Here is a 19,237-nt window from a genome sequence, read left to right on the forward strand (position 1 = left end):
ATTTGCATTCATTTGTTTGGAAAGACAAGCATTTCTTCAGTGCTCCTATAACCTTAGATTCTCCTTTTTCTTACTGGCTACATTTTTAAACAGGTCAAATCCAGGGTTAAGAATCTGTTTGTTGCAACAGTACTTTGAGCTAGGTGTTCCTCCAGGGTTACAAAGATTCCTTGTGCCCTTCTGATTATATTGGGAAATATCTGCCATGAAACCAGGATTCCTTTGGCATGGAAAAGCCAAAGCTCTTTAAAAAAGAAGTACAAATACCTCAGCTACCAGACCAAATTTGGAGATGCAATTATAGGACCTAGCCAGCTAGTTAAACTGAGAAGATAGGTATGTGGATCCTTTACGCAGCCTCCATTACTATAGTTACTAATTAAAGCAAAGGGATAAATGGAAAGTTTTATTTATCCAGGCCTTTATCTCAGTAAGTCATTATTTGTTAAGTCATAGTTTATTGGGCTATGAACATTTGATTATATAAACATTTCTTAATTTAACAAGCCTAGCCATCCTTATAATAGATTTTATAATTACCCCAGCAATACTGCACTGATGAAGAAACTGCATTACAAAAATTATTTGGAGTAATGTAACTGGAAAGAAAATGTTCTCACCATTGCATCTGCTTTATGCTTCTTCCGTTTAGCTTCCTGCATAAAGTAATCTGCATTGCGCGGTCTACCAGGGGAAAATAAGAAGACATTTTATTATTTTCTGAAGTGCAGAATATTTTAAGGTTATTTTTCCCTTATTTTAAACTTGATTTGCAAACATTTTTTATGAAGAAAATACACTTATCATGTAACCATGCATCTTCTATTTTCAAATTGCTGCCTGTGGAGACAATAGCATTTATGGCTGTTCTCATTCTTTAGAAGTCAGTGATTCAAGTAAAGAAAGGCTAATAAAATGCATTTTTATGGATTATATAAACTACTTCCCAAATTAGTGCAGTTCTGATCTGCAGAATATACAAGCGTTAAGCAAAACAAGATATTCTGTCTTCTCCTCTCCCTGGTGCTTGTTTACTTCTTTTTCTATTCCTCTATGTACATTGTTATTTGCCTTGGCTTCTCCCTCCTCTCAAAACAAGTGTGTGTTTAATCTTTCCACTTTGAAAACACACATTGAACCTGCTTGCCTCCAGAGCTACATCTTGCTCTTGTCCCTCTTATCTGTAAGCATGCTGAGTGCTGTTTACTTTTGCTTCCTGGAGTTCATCTCTGACTCAGTGCTGGGCCACCTGCTGCAGTTCTACTGGCATTCCTCCTGCCAATTTCTCCACTGATTTCTTCTCAAACACATCTGGGAGATTCCATCCCTTCCTTAACCTACCTGACCTACTGACTGCAGGGCACAAATTCAACTTCTGTTTCTGTCCTGAAATTCACAAGTGCATTTGTAACCAGATTTATCCATTCTCATTCAAACTGGAAACAAACTGATGTCTCCTTGTCACCGTGTCAGTGAGTTCCTCATGGCTAAAGCTAATTTCTTCATCTCCTCCCACAAGCTCTCCCTATGGCACCTTTATAAGTCACTGTGGCAAACAGCCATTTGCCATGTCATTTCAGACCATAATCTTGCATCTTCAGTCATTGCCTCTCATAAAATTCTTCACATTTCCTGACCCTGCAGATTCTTCCTGTCTCATCTACGTGGGAGGTGACCTTTCTCTACTCAGCTAAAATATGTCCTGGTTCTTCTCACCTTATACTGTGGTTACTACATCCTTGTCTCTCTGAGAGATGGAAGTTTTGACTTGCAAAACAGTTTTCTTGGTGTTGGTTAGAGTGTCATTCCTTTGTCCTCATCTCAAGAATATGAGATATTCCTGAGTATTTGGAATATGAATTCCGATGTTTTTACCAATCATGCTTGGTGTTGTAAATGATATGTTATTATTGCCACTCAGAAATGTGTTGTATATTAACTTCAATAGACACTCACTCAATTCCCTCCCATGGGATGGGGGAGAGAATCAGGAGAGTAAAAGCACGGAAGAGCAAAAGCAAGAAAACTTGCACAATTAGACAGACAGACTAACAGATAAAGCGAGGTAGAACAAGGAATTCATCCACTGCTTCCCCTGGGCAAGTGGGTGTTTAGCCATTGCATAGAAAACAAGGTTTCAATGTGATTAACAGTGACTTGGGCAGACAAATGCCATCACTCCAAATATTCGCCCCTTCTTCCTTCTCTCAGCTTTATATGCTGTGCATGACACCACATGGTGTGGTCACCAGGGGTCAGCTGTCCCAGATGTGTTCCCCCTCAATTCCCTGTGCAACCCCAGCTTCTCTTCTGGAAGTGTGGGGGAGAAGCAGGAAAGGCCTTGAGACTATCACAGCCCAAAAATTCATATTCCTATTCATATTAGTATTTTTTAATTGAAATTGGGATTTCTGAGCACATGTATTCAACAACATGTTTTGTGTCAGTCAGAGAAGATGCAGATCTAAAAAGTGGAGTGGGATGGATGAATAAAACATCCGTGCTGATAGCAGCAAGAACATACTCAGATCCATAAGTAAGGTAAGTGGGAGCACGGGGGAACCTCCTGACAGAAGAGGGCAGCCATTTAGCCAAGAACGTAAGGCTATTTGAACAATGTATTTACTCAGTCTGCTTCTTTCTACTTATGTGCACACAGTTTTAAGGACATTTAACTGCATCAGAGGAAGTTAACCTTATTTTGATTAGAAGAAAGGCTAAATATAGCTAGATAGAAATTAAATTCAAAGTATGGCTAATTTAGAATGATTTCTCTCCTAAAAACCATGTTGATATGAAAAGCAGTTCATTTGTTCCAACTTTCTTTAAAATATTATTGTCCCACAGAGTGAAATTTCACCCCAGCTTTCTCTACCTGTTAGGTCAGAAAGGGGATTAGACAGGTTTGTGTCCCAGTATCTCATAACCTACTGCCAATGCAAATACTTCCTATGCCCCAGAAGACATTCTTAATAAGAAGAACCATCTGGAACTGGTCTTGGTCAATTACAAAATATTATACATTGAAATAGTGTTAGCTTGATGGAGAAAAATAGCTATATTTTCAAAAACACTGAAAGAATTATTTAAAAAATGTTAAGTTCTATCTCTTTTTGTCTTGTGCAATGACCTTGGGAAGATGGTTTACTATGGAGACCCAAAAAGCAAAGCCAGGTAGAACAAATCAACAAACCAAGTCTCATCTCTCTGAAATGATGAAAGTGATGAACTTCTACATGAGCCTGTCAAACTCAGGTTGTTAAAATACACCTTCTCTAACATTCCCTCCTATATATCACCCAGCACTATATGTCTAATTTTCTTGTCTGAAACATGGTAGGAGGCTGTAAAAACAAAGTGAGATAATACAATGTAATTATGGTCGACTTATTTATACATTAATTGTAAAATGGTTTTCAACTTGCAGCAGGATTTATTCTCCTGAGTTATGATGAGCAATGAAGGTATTAGCAGGAGACATGAACATTCCTGAACCAAAAAGACTTCATTGAGGGCCCTGCTACAGGATGGTTAAGCACAACACAGAAACTGAAGTCATTGGTTTGTACTAAGCTGCTTGCAAAATCTAATATAAAAAAAAGAAGCTATTAAAATGCCATTTTCGAGCAAAGCATAAATATATTCCCCATGCGAATGTTTAGGTATTTCATAGGAAAAATACAAGATTGATTTAAAAATCAGGGCATGCCTAACAGAAATTAAAATGCATTGGGAAAAAATGGATAGGGTATAATTTTTATTAGCTTCTTAAACAGAACTTGTTCAGTAATGTTAATAAACATGCCAAGTCAAATTCTGATGTCTTTATGCCACCTATGAAATACTATTCTTCAATTTATTGCCACATGTTAATGACCTTTCTATTCAGATAACTAATGTGCATGTTAGGTGAAAATGGGAAGCTGAAATGTCCAATAGATTCAATGTATGCTTTTGTATCATTTTCGCAACAAAAAGGGGTGCTTAAATTTAATTATTTCCTGGGGTTTTTTATGAGAGTTGAAGGTTTCAGTTCAGTTTTGTTCAGGTTCCCACTGCACATGAACATAATTTGTCTTTTTAAATTCAGTATACTAGTTTAAATTATTATGTAGTGAAGTAAAAAACCAAGAAAAACACCCTCTTTTATGGGCTCCTTGAAGATAAGAGATTGCCTGAGCTCATGCACATATGCAGACACATGAGAAAACTGATGCATAAATTAATTATTCTGGATAGCTCTTTTGCATACTGCACATTTTTTATCCATGAAGTTTGCTAATCATATTCTGATTTTACAGACTCTAAGGTTACACTGACCGAGAACCTATCTCTGCTACAAACTTGAAGGTCCATGCAAACCTCCTCTGCAGCTTGACCTATTTAGTTACTATTTAGTAACTATAAACCTATAGGAACTTTAGACCTATTTAGTTTAGTTACTTAATCTCAGAGTGGAGACTTTACAGGTAATCTCACTGGATGCTAATTTCAGATACTGTATGTTATTGATGAGAGGCATCTTGAGGAGAAGGAAATGTGTTTTCCCACTGATGAGATTCAAAAAGGTCTGTGGCTAAAACCCTTTTCAGGTCTTTGGTCTCAGCTTTGCAATCCCCCTGCCGATCACAACCTTGCTATAGCTTGAGAAATGAGAGAACAGAAAAAAACATTGATTTGGTCCCCCTGCAGATCACATCTTTGCCACAGCCAGAGAATTAAGAGAATAAAAAAAAATTCTAGGTACTAGGCTCCTGGTTGGACTGGAGTGCCTGTGAATAGCAGAATCAGCACTGGAGACTCTTTATGTTTACTGGTCACGAATGTAAACTGAAGTCGCAAGGCAACTTATTCAGTGATTTCTGGTTTTCAGACAATTGGGTCAGATTCTCCTCTTAAAATAGTTACAACTGTTTGAATCTTCTGGCATCATCACTTTCACTCCAGATTTACAAACAGAATTAAGACCTCTTGCTAAAAAAAAAGAAAAAATTAAAAAGAAGTCTGACTTCAAATTAACAGGCAGAAACAAATGTTTAATCTCTATCAAACTGCACAAGAAAGTCTTTTGTTTCTGAATATCTGGTTGTTGGTACTTTTAGAAATATAGTTCTCTTCAACAAAGCCAAAAAGGAGTTCTAATACACTGCTCTACTGCATCTCATATATCTCTCTGAATGGCAAGAGAAAGAGCGTAAAGCATTAGAGCCAACTAAGTCAGGTCGCTGGTGAATTCTCCCTGGGATCAAGTGTCATTATGTGAAACTGGCTGCTCTCGAGGAGAATTTACCCTACTCTGTTGATCGGGGAAAGCAATCAAGTACTGCTGGAACGATTTCAACGCATTCTCAGTCAACACTAGGCAGTCACCTAGGCACTGCAACAGAATCCAGCCTTTTACAGAACAACCCCCCCACGGCTAGATCTGATAGTACAAACAAGGCCAGGCTTCCTTTTCAGCGGTGGCATTCAAACCATTTATGACTTTGACAAGGGCAGCCTCAGTAGCATGGCTGTGGCTGAATCCAGGATGAAATTTATCAAACAATCCACTACTGTCCAGAATTTCTCTCCCTCGCCTTGGCAGCACTTTGCCTGGGAGCTTGTCGAAAACCAGCGGGAAGGACAGCATTTCCATGGCTTGTTATGTTGCGCGGGATCCCAGCGTGAGGTGGGATGGCTGCGGGCATTGTAATTACTCCTCTGCCAGAAGCAGCCTTTCAGAATTTCCAGGCTGTTGAGCTCCTAAGAGTGGTGTTGCCACTACTCAGGTGAATGCCTGTGTGTTTCACTCATCCTATTTAGCTCCATGCCATTACAGTGCATCTCTGCCACCTTTGTTTTATGCTGCCTCCTCTGAATTTAATTTACTCCAGTTTAGCGGATAATTGCAAAAATGTAAACTCATGCAATAAAAAAAGGGAAGAGAATCAAACAAAGTGAATCAATAAAAGCCTTACTTTGTACAGCAATTTATCAGCATCTATTGCAAAATAATCTCCTTGGAACTCAGAGCAACCACTGGTATTTACAGAGTATGGTGTAGCTAAGACTCCAATATACAATTTTAATCATACTGCATTCAAAACCACATTTTTCATCTAATTTTTATATTTTATATGAACTAAATAGTAAACCATAGCATTTTCTGCTTCATTTACATAATATACCACTTATACATTATTTCTTACTTATTTCTTACTGTTGTATGGTGCTTTATGAGGGTACGTTAAAAAAACCTAATAAAAGTTGAATTAAACACCATAAATGTAGCCAAGTGCATATTTTAATACCCTTCAGAGATAATACTGCTGAAGTGCTGTAAAAAAAACAAGCTAGTGCTTCCTCAGTGTACAACAATTACACGTAGTAAAAGCAGCTTAAATCATAATTCTAAATATAGGACCAGTTTCACAACTTCAGTAATCTAAACCCTAAAGAAATGAATGTGTTGGAAAGGAGGAGAGCAGCAAAATGAGCAACGTTAAAATATGATGAGAGCTAGAGGCAAATCAGAAGTAATTGGCTAGCCAGAGTGAACCCATGACCAGTTTTGAAGCTGTGCCAGTATGCGCTGAACTTTCAGACCAAGGGGAGAAGAAAATCCTGTAAGAGCAGGAAAACCACATAATGTGAAAGGCAGGTGTACACAGCCTATTTGCTGTCTCATCATAGGATATGTCAGGGGCTTGTCTGACATGCTGGGTTGTAGATAAGGGTGTTCATCTTTGGAGTGAATGATAGAGCTCAGCAGGTGTTACTGCATGAAATAGTGCTCTCCCTTAATGGATCACAGCCTCCTGCCCACTCCACCACTTAAAATAAATGCTGTTTTATGGGATGTGGCACTGCTGTGTCTGAGGCATGGCACACATAGCGGCACTCAGGCTGGGGTAGAGTCCATGGCACTGCCAAAGTGGATACTCAGCCTTGTGGAAGTCTCATCCTCACTCTGGCAGACCCAGTAGGCCTGGAAGTTCAGAAGAGGAGCATGCAAGTAGAGAAGGCCAGGAGATAAATATTGAGCCATTTAAATGATAATACTATAGGAATTTCAGAAAGATAGGAACAAAGAATCTGATTGGAGTTGGGCCAAAAGTGATAAAAAATTACTTAATCACACAACTATACAACTACTATCTTGATGGGTTTAGTATAATGAGGTCAATAGCTTAGACAAGATGAATAGATGAATAGTATAGATACTTAGAGAGGGAGTTACTGTTGCAAAAAATAGCAGACAAAATTAAAGCCTGGCATCTAATGTAAATGAAATGGAGAAGTATAAAAATAAGAGGGACTTCTATTTTGGCAAAAATGCAAAATCCCCCATACTAACCATGTCAGTGTAATGAAACACAGAAGAACATGAGAAAGAGTCAAAATCTACTACAAATTCCCGTGTACCAGGACTCAGATTCATGACTTAAAGATATCCATGTGAAATCAATATCTAGACCAAAACACACAAGGGCAAAGTGTACAAGTGAAGAGAGAGGAATGAAACAAATATTCACAACAAGGACTTGAGTTCCTGTTTTAAAAGCAGAGGCAGAAAACACTGTGTGCTTGCAGATAAAGTACAGTTTTGTCTCCTTCCATATATGTTACATAGATGTTCTGAATGAAGTTAATTTCAGCCTTTATAATCAGTTGCACAGAGACACGAGGACCACAGCAGTCCAGATCTATTTTGTTTTAAAATGCCACAGAATGGCACCTTGAATTCTCAAGAAGCATCTGAAAAGCAAAGGCAGAAAGACCCTTTCTGGGAGAGGGTCTACCTGGCAGCCAGCTCTGATGTTTCCAGCTCTGATGAGGGAGAAGGCAAGGTGTGGGTGAAACTGTTGGGTGAGAGTATGTGTGAAGCCTGAGTCAGTGAATGGGGTGTCTATGCTGAAAGAAGCAGGTGATCCTGAAACAAAGACCCTATCCAGAGATCCTGTCTTGTGGAGCCTAAGACACTTCAGTAATCACAGGATTTGAAAGAAATCATAAACAGGCACTAAAGATCAGGAAGACATCTGATAGGGATTTTGGGAATTGATGATCCTCATGTGCATTAAATTATCAGAGCCCCTCTCCAGCTCCATGACTTGTTTGTTCTCAAAATGAACAGGGTATTCCCAGGCTAAAAATAAGTTTGAATGGTCTACCTGGGATTCTCTAAAGAGATTATTTGCCAGTGTGGTTTGTCATCACTGAAAGATGAAAATACCCTTTATATGTTGAAGGAATGATCAGCAAAACTCGAATACATCCTTGAGGAATCACAACCTCTGCACCCTAGGGCAACTGCAGTGAACCTTCTCATCTAAAAGGGAAAATTCTGGGTAATTATGCTGTTAAAAATGGACTTGAAGCACATTCTTTAAATATATGTAAAGTTATTTTCCACTGCCACAAGGACAGCAAAGTTGTCTTGGGAATTAAGCCTCAGATAGAGGCATTAGACTATCTTTTCCACATCCCATCTGTGAATCCTGGCATTGAGGGTGATGAAAACCCACACCATTCTGTGGTCCAGCACAAGCAGGCAAACCCCCAGTTACAAAGCAATGGACTTGCAGGTATTAGCAGAGAAACAAAACCTAAGGAAAACAAGCCCTGTGAAGAACCAGAGATGTGGTAGAACAGCAAAAACAATGCGGAGTTAGATGAGACTTCCTCATATTCAGTGTGAGACCTAGACTACTCAAAGAGCTGAATGGTTTGGAGTATCCCCATTATTCACTGCAGACATCTGCTCATGGCTCACCATGCAGAGGTGAGGGAAGACTGGGAAGACTCTCCCATCTGTAAAATTCAGTTCTCTTCTGGAACCTGGAAGAGTGTTTGCTGAACCTGATTAGAAGACCCTTGTCTTGTTTACTGTTATGATTTACTGAGGACTGAAGATATTTTCTGGTCAATCTGCAGAGTAAGAAAAAGCTACATTAAAATTAGTTGATACAAACAAATTCTCTTTCCTAAGTTACAAAATATTCAGGGACTATTTCAGATCTGAGTCGGTCAATAGAGCTAATCATTCCTTGGCTGTGCCAGTGCAAATGAAATAAGGAGGGCAAGGATACCAGCTTTATCATTTGATCATCCATGCACTGTAATTGTTAATATTCTCCCTGGCATAGTTCTGAGCTCAATGCCTTGGCACAGTTTGGGGACAGCACAGGATAGGGAATATTCTCAGGAGATGGTGAATGTTCTTCGTTTTGGGGAGTGAAGACATGAGTTTAATCATATAAACGTAAACCTGCTGAACCACTTGCCTACAGAAGCAGAGGAGGGGCATGGATGTAGCTAATTTCAAAAGAGGTCCAAATCCCTGGCTTTCCTTTGATGACAGGGAATAGTGGCTAAAAATTCTATACCCTGTGAAAACCTCCTGCTAGGGCTGATGAAGCATCTGTTGCCCACCAAAACAAGCCCTCATAAAGGGTTCTTTTAAAGGTCTTGCAGAGAGCAGGCAGATAAATTATCTAACCATGGGAGGCAGTGTCTGACATGTCTAATGTTATTTTCTCATGGTCAGCTTACATGTGAGAAATTCAGTGCCATGAGAAAGAAGGGAAGAAGAGGAAGACTGAGAGAAAATCCCCAAAAATCTTGAAATCCTCTAAAGCCAAGAAACTGGGAGCAGTCCACAGTAAGAATATGAATTTGGGAGGAACTCAATGTCATAGATGTCGGTCTGACTAGTTATTTTCTGGATTGCTGATGAGAAGAAAGAGGAGCCACTCTCTGTTCCTGAGCTATGCTACTCAGGATGTGCTCAACACTACAAAAGTATCTCTAAATACTCCAAGAATCCTTGAGGCATATTGAACAATTCAAGTAAGATCACTTCCAGATGTATGAGTCACAATCTAAGAGCACCTTTTCCCTTCCACTCTGAGAAGGAATAACAAGGAAAAGAAGACTGAAAATGAGACACTTGGGGTTCAAGTCAAAACAAAGAGATGTGCCAGGAAGTTATTTTCATAAGTTCTATGTGTAACATCTTTACAGGTGAATATTTTATGGGTTTGGCAAACAAACACGGGAATTCTATCTCACTGTGCAGTATGTCCCTTGGACAACGTATAGCTGATGGGTGTCTGTAGCACCTAAACCCATAAAGGTGGAAGAGACATTCAACAAAATATGAACTTTAAAAAAAAACTGCTGTAGAAGATGTACTATCTTGCTCCTATAAGGCAAGAAAAAAGGGAAAATAAATGTAAGTGAAGAAAAGCTACAGCCCATGTTTGAAATTATAACTCAAAATTTAAGTAAAAAATAATCCCAATGAGCACGTTCTGATTTAGCATAAGGAAAGCTGGGAATCTGGGTACACTCTGCTATTTTTTCATACCACACAAGTAGTATTTTGAGGAGGGTGCCCTTGGGCACCCACAGGATGTCTATGCCTATCACTTCAAGAACAACAGACTTTGTTCCTAAATACAGTTATTGGGAATTCTGTTATTCAGTGAAATTATAGAAGGACTCAATATGGCTTGAAGCATTATTATGTAGCCTTGAAAATGTTCTCTTCATAGAGTCAGAAATCACCAAAAATCAGGAAATCTTACTAAAAATTACTACTGGAAACAGCATTGATGTCATTGACACATGTGGCATGCTGGGTACCTCTAGGTATACCTAGCTTTGTCAGCAAACAATGGCAAACCAGGGGAAGTGGAATTTTGCCTCTCTTTTGAAGACTGTTAGCTGTATTTGCTATTATACTGCAGTGTATGAGTATACAGCACTCTGCCAAGCAAGATACACTTTTTACTGACCTACTTGTGTTCCAATTTATTGCTAGTGACAGCTGTTGTCAATGATCTGGAGAAAATAAATTGAGAATACAGTAAAGAGACACTGACTGGTCAGAAAAAATTAGCTGTTGTTTTAAATCAAATATAAGGGATTTAGTCTCTTTAAAACTTTAGAGTCTGATTAAAATTAAGACTTTAAAGCCATGGCTGGATTACAGTAATTCAGAACTTCATGGATTATGAGATGAAATACTTCATAGCCATCATTTAGGACAAATGCTGCCATTAGGATTACTACATAATTTAGACCTACTGTATTGCATTTCTTCAAATCCTCTGCTGTGGTGCTGTACAAATTTGAAAGGCACCGGCTGCCATGTTTAATTTGATCCTTCTAACATGTGAGTCAAATTTGTTGACATTTAACATTTGCAGCCAGTCTAATCTTCTACATTTCAGTGAATCCTCTGCACTGGAATTTCAGAATGAAGATCCAGTGGAGCTGGTATTCTGGTGGTGTATCCCAGCTACAAGTTGTGGGTAACAGCTGTAGTACTTGACAATCTCCCTCCTCTAGTTAGCACAACAGGCATTTAACTGTTTCTGGTTTTTAAAGCCAAATTAGGATATATTTGATTTTGTGTTTTATCTTTTCTGCCTTTTTAGACTTTTTTTAGTGGTCTACACGTTGCTTGGGGATATTCTACATGGAAGGCACTACACATGAACAGTTTAATTGTATCTCTCTCTGAAAAGATGAAACAGTTTTATTGGAGATGCTTGCCAGAGGAATCACTTGTAACACTAATGGAGAAAGCTGGTGATAAAAGCCTCTCAGATAGATATGGTGACCAAAGCAGATCTCCTATGACTATATCCTAGGGGAAAAACAGAACAAACCAGTCCCCCTTATTTTTTTGTCAGCAGCTTGAGGGAAAATCAGATGAAGACACAATAGTTTTGTTGTAACTGTTTCTGACTACGTTTTTTTCTAATCCAGAGATAAGCACATCCTACAATTTTGACTTTTATCAGACATTCTGACACCTTTCTGCCTTGTATGTACATGTTTAAACTGCAGGAAAAATTGAGCAGTTGCAAGTAAATTATAGATGATAGAGTATTTTAAGAGACATGAAAAGTTAGGTAGTACTTACAAACAGTTTCATGTTTCTTCAATAGAGATTGTTGAATAAGTGTACCAGGAGAGTTAAAAACATGGAGGGAGGTGGAGAAAGAGGGTGAATAAGGATATATACACAGGGGACTTTTCTTCAAAAGAGGCAGAAAAACTGATTACATTTATTCAGCTTGCATCTGCTTATGACTGCCATGAGTATACACAAAAAATAATCTCACCAGTCCTCTTTTCTTGACAAATAAGCCAGTTACATCCTTTTGAAGTCTACAGGAATTATTTATACCTTATAGTAGGAAATGTGGTTTCTTTTTACGAGAGGCTGCTGTCTCTCTAGTTAACCTTGAGACCAGATAGTGTGAACAAGCATAACAACAACAACAGTAACAATAATAATAATAAAAAAAAAACATTAAAATCCTAGTTTGGGTAGAAAGTTCCTAAGGAAACCAGGGTTATCCTTTGGTATAAAGGAGTTTGAGGTGTCATGGGTGAAAGTCTGGAAATACAAAAAAATCTGTTAAGGTCATGCAGCTCAGAGCTTCAGGTAGCTTAAGGCATACCTTGAACAGAGCCTCTTATACACTACCCAGAAACAAGTATCAGTATTTGCAGGCCATAACATTACCAGTCAAAAAGAATCTGGATTTTCTAGATACTGGGATTTCAATCTTCAGTTTCACCATTATATTCACTAAATAATACTAAATTACTTTGGGGACAAACCAGCTTTTTTAATTTACCAAAAATAAAGACAAGTTACAAGTTTAAATTATTTTAAGAGGAGGAGAGCAAAGGATGTGTGAATGAAGTGGAAGTGTGGAGGGCCAGGTGTCCCTCTAGATACTCATGCTAACCATTGCTGCTTCCTGCTCCCCCTGCCTTTGTGATACCTTTAGCTGAGCAGAAGTAGCCATGACAGCAGCAGCTGTCAAGGCTCAAGGATGCAGGGATGACTCCAAGCTCAGGTTTGCCCTGCTCACCTTGCTTGGGTGTTGTGGGGCTGGATCCCTGCCAGCTGCGTTCTGCATCCTGGCTCTTTGCTCGCTGTCCTTTAGGGAACACCCAGTCCTCACTGTTCCCGAATGATCAGGGACTTCTGACAAGGGTTTGCAGTGACAGAACAAGTGGGAGTGACTCAAAACTGAAAGTAGGTTTAGACTAGCTGTTAGGGGGAAATTTTTTACTGTGAGGTGAAGTATGGGAAGAGATTGCCCAGAGAAGATGTGGAGTTACCCATACCTGTAAGTGTTTCAGGACAAGTTGAGTGGGGCTTTGAGCAACTGGTCTAGTGGGTGGCAGCCCTTCCCATGGAGTGGAATTGGCACTCAGTGATCTCTAAGGTACTTTAAACTCAAACCATTCTATGACTCCATGATTCTACACATTCTACAATTCTGTGGTTAGAAATTTATTTTATGATGAAAAATCAAGGTTTTAGATAGTATTTCTCATTTATTTCTCAATGTACGGTAAGCATTACTGTAATACTTCAGGAAGTGTCTCAGTTCCTGTTGGACAAATTGCATTTTTCTCTCTTTAAAAGCTATTGTTTTCTTTATTTTAAAGGGATATGTACTCACATATCATCGAAGACAAGCTTTGTTCTTCTGCAGTCCCTGGGTGTGGTGGACAGAGGTGACCAAGGCTCTGTTTGGAACTGTGGCTTATTGCAGAGAAGAACATTTTCTGAATTGATGTGAATTGCTTTCTAGACAACAAACGGTAGAGAAGACATTTAGGAATTGGCTAGTAACTTAAAAAAACCCCAAGTAACAAAAACCAGAGAGTCTTTGCATTGTGTTATAAATTGGAAGGTAATTTTCCTGCTATTTCAGCAGGGAGTATGTGTAAGTGTCCTGACACTGATGGCTACAAATTCACAGATATTGCTCAGAGCACTTTGTAAAGGGTTTGAGTTTCAATATGATATACAGCAGAAACTGAGCTAAACTATTAGTAGCTACCACAGTACTCTGAAACACAGTAAATGAAATTATTAAAGAATAGATCTGTTGACATTTAGAAGATTAAGTTATACCTCTTGCCTTCAGCTTCCAACCAAGCATTGTACCTTGCTTAGGAGAGCATGGCTCACATTTGACTTGTTTTACACTACACTGGTGATGTGCCTGTGTTGTATGAATTTGTAGCCCAGGTTTCTTCGTGCTCCAGAGCTCCCCTGATAAGCTTGAAAGATCACTTCTCTGTGCTGCAGTGGAAACACATGTCTTTTGGCAGGGTCTCATGCACTCCCTCAGCTGCAGCCCTGCTCTTCATGTGGCCTCCTGAGCATCTTCATCCCACTGTTCATCCCACCACTGCTACTGGGCAATGGTATGGAGCAAAATAGAGGGCCCCAGGTGGTTTTTAGTTAACAACCACTGCCAAGAAATGCTGTTCCACTGTCAGGTGAAAAGCAGAAAGGTATCAGGGACATGGGGGAAAAAAAGCTCAAATGAATAAATACCCACTGTGGGCAAGCTTTGCTTGCAGTTTCTCACAGACATTTGAAGGACCACTTGGGCCTGCCAGTTGGGTTCCAGATGGGAAGATGGGATAAAACAAAGCTAAGTTTAACATTTATAGTTCATGAGCTCTCATCTTCTATATGGCACATCCAGATCAGTTCATCAGGCCAAAGTTTTCAGATGAATAACCAGATACATAAGAATTTTATTGCAAAGGTTGTTAAATGTTGACCAAATGGTGCATTGCTAGGCTATGCAGAAAATCTCAGCGAAATGCATTTGCTAAGGGTGTGGATCATAAAGCAATCACCTTTTATTTTTGATTTCCAGCACATTTGCCTGTGAAGGAGTTTAAATTATTTTCAAGATACCCAGTGAAGAATTATAATTATAATTCTGAATGGGTTATAAACTTCTAAATTTGTATTTTGGAAGTTAAAATGTTTGAAACTTTACATTTAATTAATGAAAAATAAATTAATAACTACAATGTTAAAGGCCTTTTAAATGGAATATTTTATACTTTTTTTTTTTTTTTCCAATTTACCAAAAGCATTTGTGAGATATTCTTGGAAAATACAATTTATGGCAACCTGTTTTTGAAAATGTGTCCAAAATGAAGATTATATTTACTACTTCCTCCATTGATCTCAAAAAAAAAAAAAAAAAAAAAAAAAAAAAAAAAAAAAAAAGATAAAAGTATAAACATATATGCTTAACAGATACAGGGGGGCCACTTATCCCCACAGCAAAAATTGCTGGAAGAGGCCACTGTTACAATTCAGGTAGCTTGTTTTCCTAGTTGTATAGGCACTAATACTTAGGCTTTTGAAGCCTCTTGTACATCAAACAACAAACACAGCAAATAGATATAGAATTAAAAATATGAATAGCTTTTGTAGCAAGGAGAGGAGCAGGGGCAGCAGAGTGTCTTAACAGCTTCTCTAGATGCTACAGCAGTGAACATCAAGATAATGGTATCCAGATTGCTTCCTCTAGGTATTTCACACAAAGCAGAACAGTGTCATGGGGAGGAGGTGACAGTAGTCTGCCCTCAGTGTCCTGCAGGCTGGAGGGTAGGGTATGATTTTGAAAGACGAGATGAGAGAGAGATAGAAATTCCTTCAATCAAAAGAGCTAACAGGCTTTTCACTCCAGCATTCTAATCACAGAACTCATGCAGAAATGGGGGCAGCTTCTACTCCTCTCTCTGTGTTCTAAAGGCAGAGGCCACAATACAGTGTTGTAGTACAGCTTTATCTGGAAGAATGCTCTGGGCACACTTAGTATGAGCAAGACTCTCTGATAAGGATATGAATACAACTCTGATGGAACTGAGTTGTGAGGCTGGTGCTAAGGTGCCACTGGTATAAGTAGAATCTGAAGAAGTTTGTTCTAAGACAGGTAGAAGAATTTGTCTGCAGGCACACCCATGGTTAGGCAGTGGCTGAGTGAGCCCTTACAGAGTAGGGACCTCATGCACCATGAATGTAGGGGACCTGCATCATGCCCAGGCAATGCTCTGGAGGCCTACAGCCATTTGTTTTGGGCCATTAGCTTTTACCTTTTGCTTATGTAGCCTTTGCTATTTGCTTGTTTTACAGCCTGCCCTCTTTCCTTTCTTCTATGCCTTGCTAAACCCCAAACCAGAAAAGTTGAACTTAGAAAATAACATTCATTATTACAGTTTTTTTTTTTTTTTTTTTTTTGCATAGCATTCTGCAGAACTATCACAGACTGCAAGACAAAGTGGAAAATATTCTGCTAAGCTTTATATGGTGAACAACAGCATACACTTACATTGAAGTCTCCAGGATGTGGCTGTGACTGGATTTCACCCTTATGTTTTTTGCTGGAGGAGATTGAAGGTAATAGACTGCTGCCATTAGGTCTGCTGGAGGAAGTTAAATCATCGTTGGAATATTTGTGTTTTGATGCATCAGAGAGGGGAGAGACGGGTGACCGAAGCATTTTCTCATTTTTATTTATTGGTATTGCCAAGCTGGAAATGGAAATTACAGTAATGGAGTGTCACAAAGCTGGCTTTAAGAAAGGTAAATGTTTTATATATAACCAAAACTTAGAATTTAAAACCTGCTGGCAGGATAAAGTCTTTTGGTATCTGGAAATGGGCTTACAGTATTGGGACCAAGAGCTCATTTACAAATTTGTATCATGTTTCTTCTCTTTCCCTTCAAGGCAAATTGTCATTCTGCAGTTAATATAAAGTCTGTATCAAAGTACTTGAAAAAAAAAATACAGAGATAAATGGCTACTTGCTCACCATTTCTTAAGGGATAGCTGGAGATGAAGATTAGGCTCTGAAGTGTAAGTTCAGGTTATGGAGCCCTATTTCACCATTACAGGTGACAATTTATAAGCCATGGCAATAAAACCATATGTGAACTAAAACAGGAAATGTGTTTAAAGATGACTGGCTTGTCTTTGTGCTCAGTGCCCAACCTTTGGTAGCAGTGTTTATACTAATCTAATACAGATTTTTAAGACAAAGAAAGATAGGCTGATAATGCAGACAAAAGGAAACATATGCAAACAGTAGACACAGAGAAATGTGAGCTGCTCTATCTTCTAAAGCAGAAAGCTGTAACACAGTATTTTCAGCTTTCATTTATTTGGGAGAAGTTTTGGATGAGAAGTCATAAAGACCATACAAATATGCCCAGAAATAAACTTCAGATGCACTAATTTGAAGAAAATTTTCAGCTGAAAATCTTAAAGTAACACACAAAAAAATGCCAGTTTTTTAAAGAAGATAGTTGGCATTATGACTAAAACTGCGATTAAGGTCAGAAAGACAATTTTAACAATATACCTTTCCCTGTCACATTCCCCTTTATTCAGCCTATTACTTTTTATGGACAATTCTCACTTCTTTATAGTTACTGTATCAGACAATATACACTTAATGGAATCACAAAAAAAGAATACAGTAAAAACTGTACTTCATTTCTGCACATAATTTCAGGGAACAGAGCTAATTAAATGTGCTCTTATCATACATTTGTCCATTTATCTGGCAAGTCTTTAAAAAGCAGCTGTAAAAGAAGCCATGAATCGTAATTCAGAACCTTTACTATTTCACATGGCATAGTACCTTTAAAACACCATGTCAACTGTTTTGCTTTAATGACCAATGGTGTTTACAAAAGCAAGACTCAGAGTGTGAAAGATAGACATCTGTGCCCTTCTTCTCCCTCTAAGAAAATTAAGATCTTTAGCACTATGTAGAACGTGCAAGCTGATGCTGCCATTTCTTTTCTTCTTTTCATACATAAACCCATGCCTTAGCTACCCATGTTTATAATCACTGTCAAAGTGTGGGCCTAAAGCATCCAAGGGAAGCCATGGCTCTTTGGAAGTATAGCCAAGCCTCAAAAGCTCAGCCCTAAACTTGTGAGGAGTAGCTGAAATTTCTGCTTGTGCTGCATACCTCCTACACAGCCTTTGGACACTGAGTAGGGCCCACCTAAACACAGTGTGAGCAGCCAAAGTGCAGCAGCACATCTTATACTGAGAGGCCATGCAGGACAACTTGCAGCAGAGGACTGTCAGAGCTGTGATCTGCTGGGCATGGGCAGACTGTGCAGCTGATACAGGTGCAAGAGATTTGGGGTATCTCTGAGCCTGCAGCCTTTCTTGTCAGACAGGATCTTAGTCTGCATCTCAGACTGTAATCCCACAATAGAAAATGCTTATGGCTGAAGGTGGTTTTGCTCCTCTCATTACTACCAGCCCTCAGCTGTGCTGGCAAAACTGTCTGGGTGGCTTTACTGGGAGATGAATAATACTACTCTGGCCAAAAAAAAAAAAAAAAAAAAAATCCCCAAAATAAAAGAAGGAAAAAGCCAGAGAAAAAGAAAGATAAAACAGAAAAAGAAAAAGGATAAGTAAAAGAGACAGGAGAAAAGGAAGAAGAAATAGAAGGAAAAGAAGAAAAATGAAAGAAGGAAAAGAGAAAGAAAAAGGTAAAGGAGAAGAAAATGAAAACGAAAATGAAAAGGGAAAAGAAAAAGAGTTTTGGTTTCAAACAAGTTTCTTGAGTATATTTACAGGAGAACCTCAGAGGCCTCTATGGTGGTAAAACTCAAGAGAGGATGTGCCAGCATGAGCACATGCTGGTTGCAAGAGGACCAGGAGGTCCTGATATCTGCACTGCTGGTTTACCTATAGCTCAAGAGCCCTTCCTCAGCTGTGGGAATATCACTGTGGCACAAACTACCGAGACATCTTGGAAGCAGAGCAAAACAGGAGGCAACTGTAGGAATTATGAGGCAACTGCACATTTCAGAAATTCTTTGTATCTCTAATACACAGTTGTTACTGGAAGTACTGAATATAATGTCAAGAAAAAACCAAATTATTGTCTTGCTTCCAGGAAGCACAGAATTAACCCTGTGACACAGCAAGCTATGACAGTCATGCTACTCTCTGAAAAATAATGCAACATAAAACATATGACACTGAGGTAACAGGAACAACATGTCTGCATGCAACTACCCACAAGAAAGAACTGTTCTGGGCATGGTTTTCACTTTATGAAATGTATGTGACATGTCAGGACAAAGAAATTGAATGTGTATTTTTGAATAAACACTATATATATATATATATATATATATATACCAGTTTTCTTCATGCTTTTTTCCAGTATTAATGACAAGGACTGCTTAATCTCATCAAAGATGTGCACAATAGGAAAGCCTACTACAATAAATAAAAATATTTTCTTATTTTGTAGCAGTTTCACCCGAAGAAGTACCCTGATACTACCAGAAAAAAAATAATAATAAAAAAATAAATACTGATAACCGTCATGTACCAAGCAGCATGCAGCTGAACTCTGA

The 19,237-nt window shown here is 38.7% G+C and overlaps 1 protein-coding gene across 1 annotated transcript in view; it reads right to left on the reverse strand.

Moving 5' to 3' along the window:
• LOC130253335 (AF4/FMR2 family member 3-like) overlaps nucleotides 1-19,237 on the reverse strand; it is a 91,339-nt gene that overhangs the window by 19,408 nt on the left and 52,694 nt on the right. The window contains exons 6-8 of the mRNA XM_056491848.1: nucleotides 16,173-16,374; nucleotides 13,485-13,612; nucleotides 621-684 (exon numbers count right to left, since the gene is read on the reverse strand). Coding sequence (XP_056347823.1) covers nucleotides 621-684; nucleotides 13,485-13,612; nucleotides 16,173-16,374 — 394 coding nt within the window. The remainder of the gene's footprint in view (nucleotides 1-620; nucleotides 685-13,484; nucleotides 13,613-16,172; nucleotides 16,375-19,237) is intronic.

The sequence above is a fragment of the Oenanthe melanoleuca genome, chromosome 1 (assembly GCF_029582105.1).
Source record: "Oenanthe melanoleuca isolate GR-GAL-2019-014 chromosome 1, OMel1.0, whole genome shotgun sequence".
NCBI classification, from domain to species: domain Eukaryota; kingdom Metazoa; phylum Chordata; class Aves; order Passeriformes; family Muscicapidae; genus Oenanthe; species Oenanthe melanoleuca.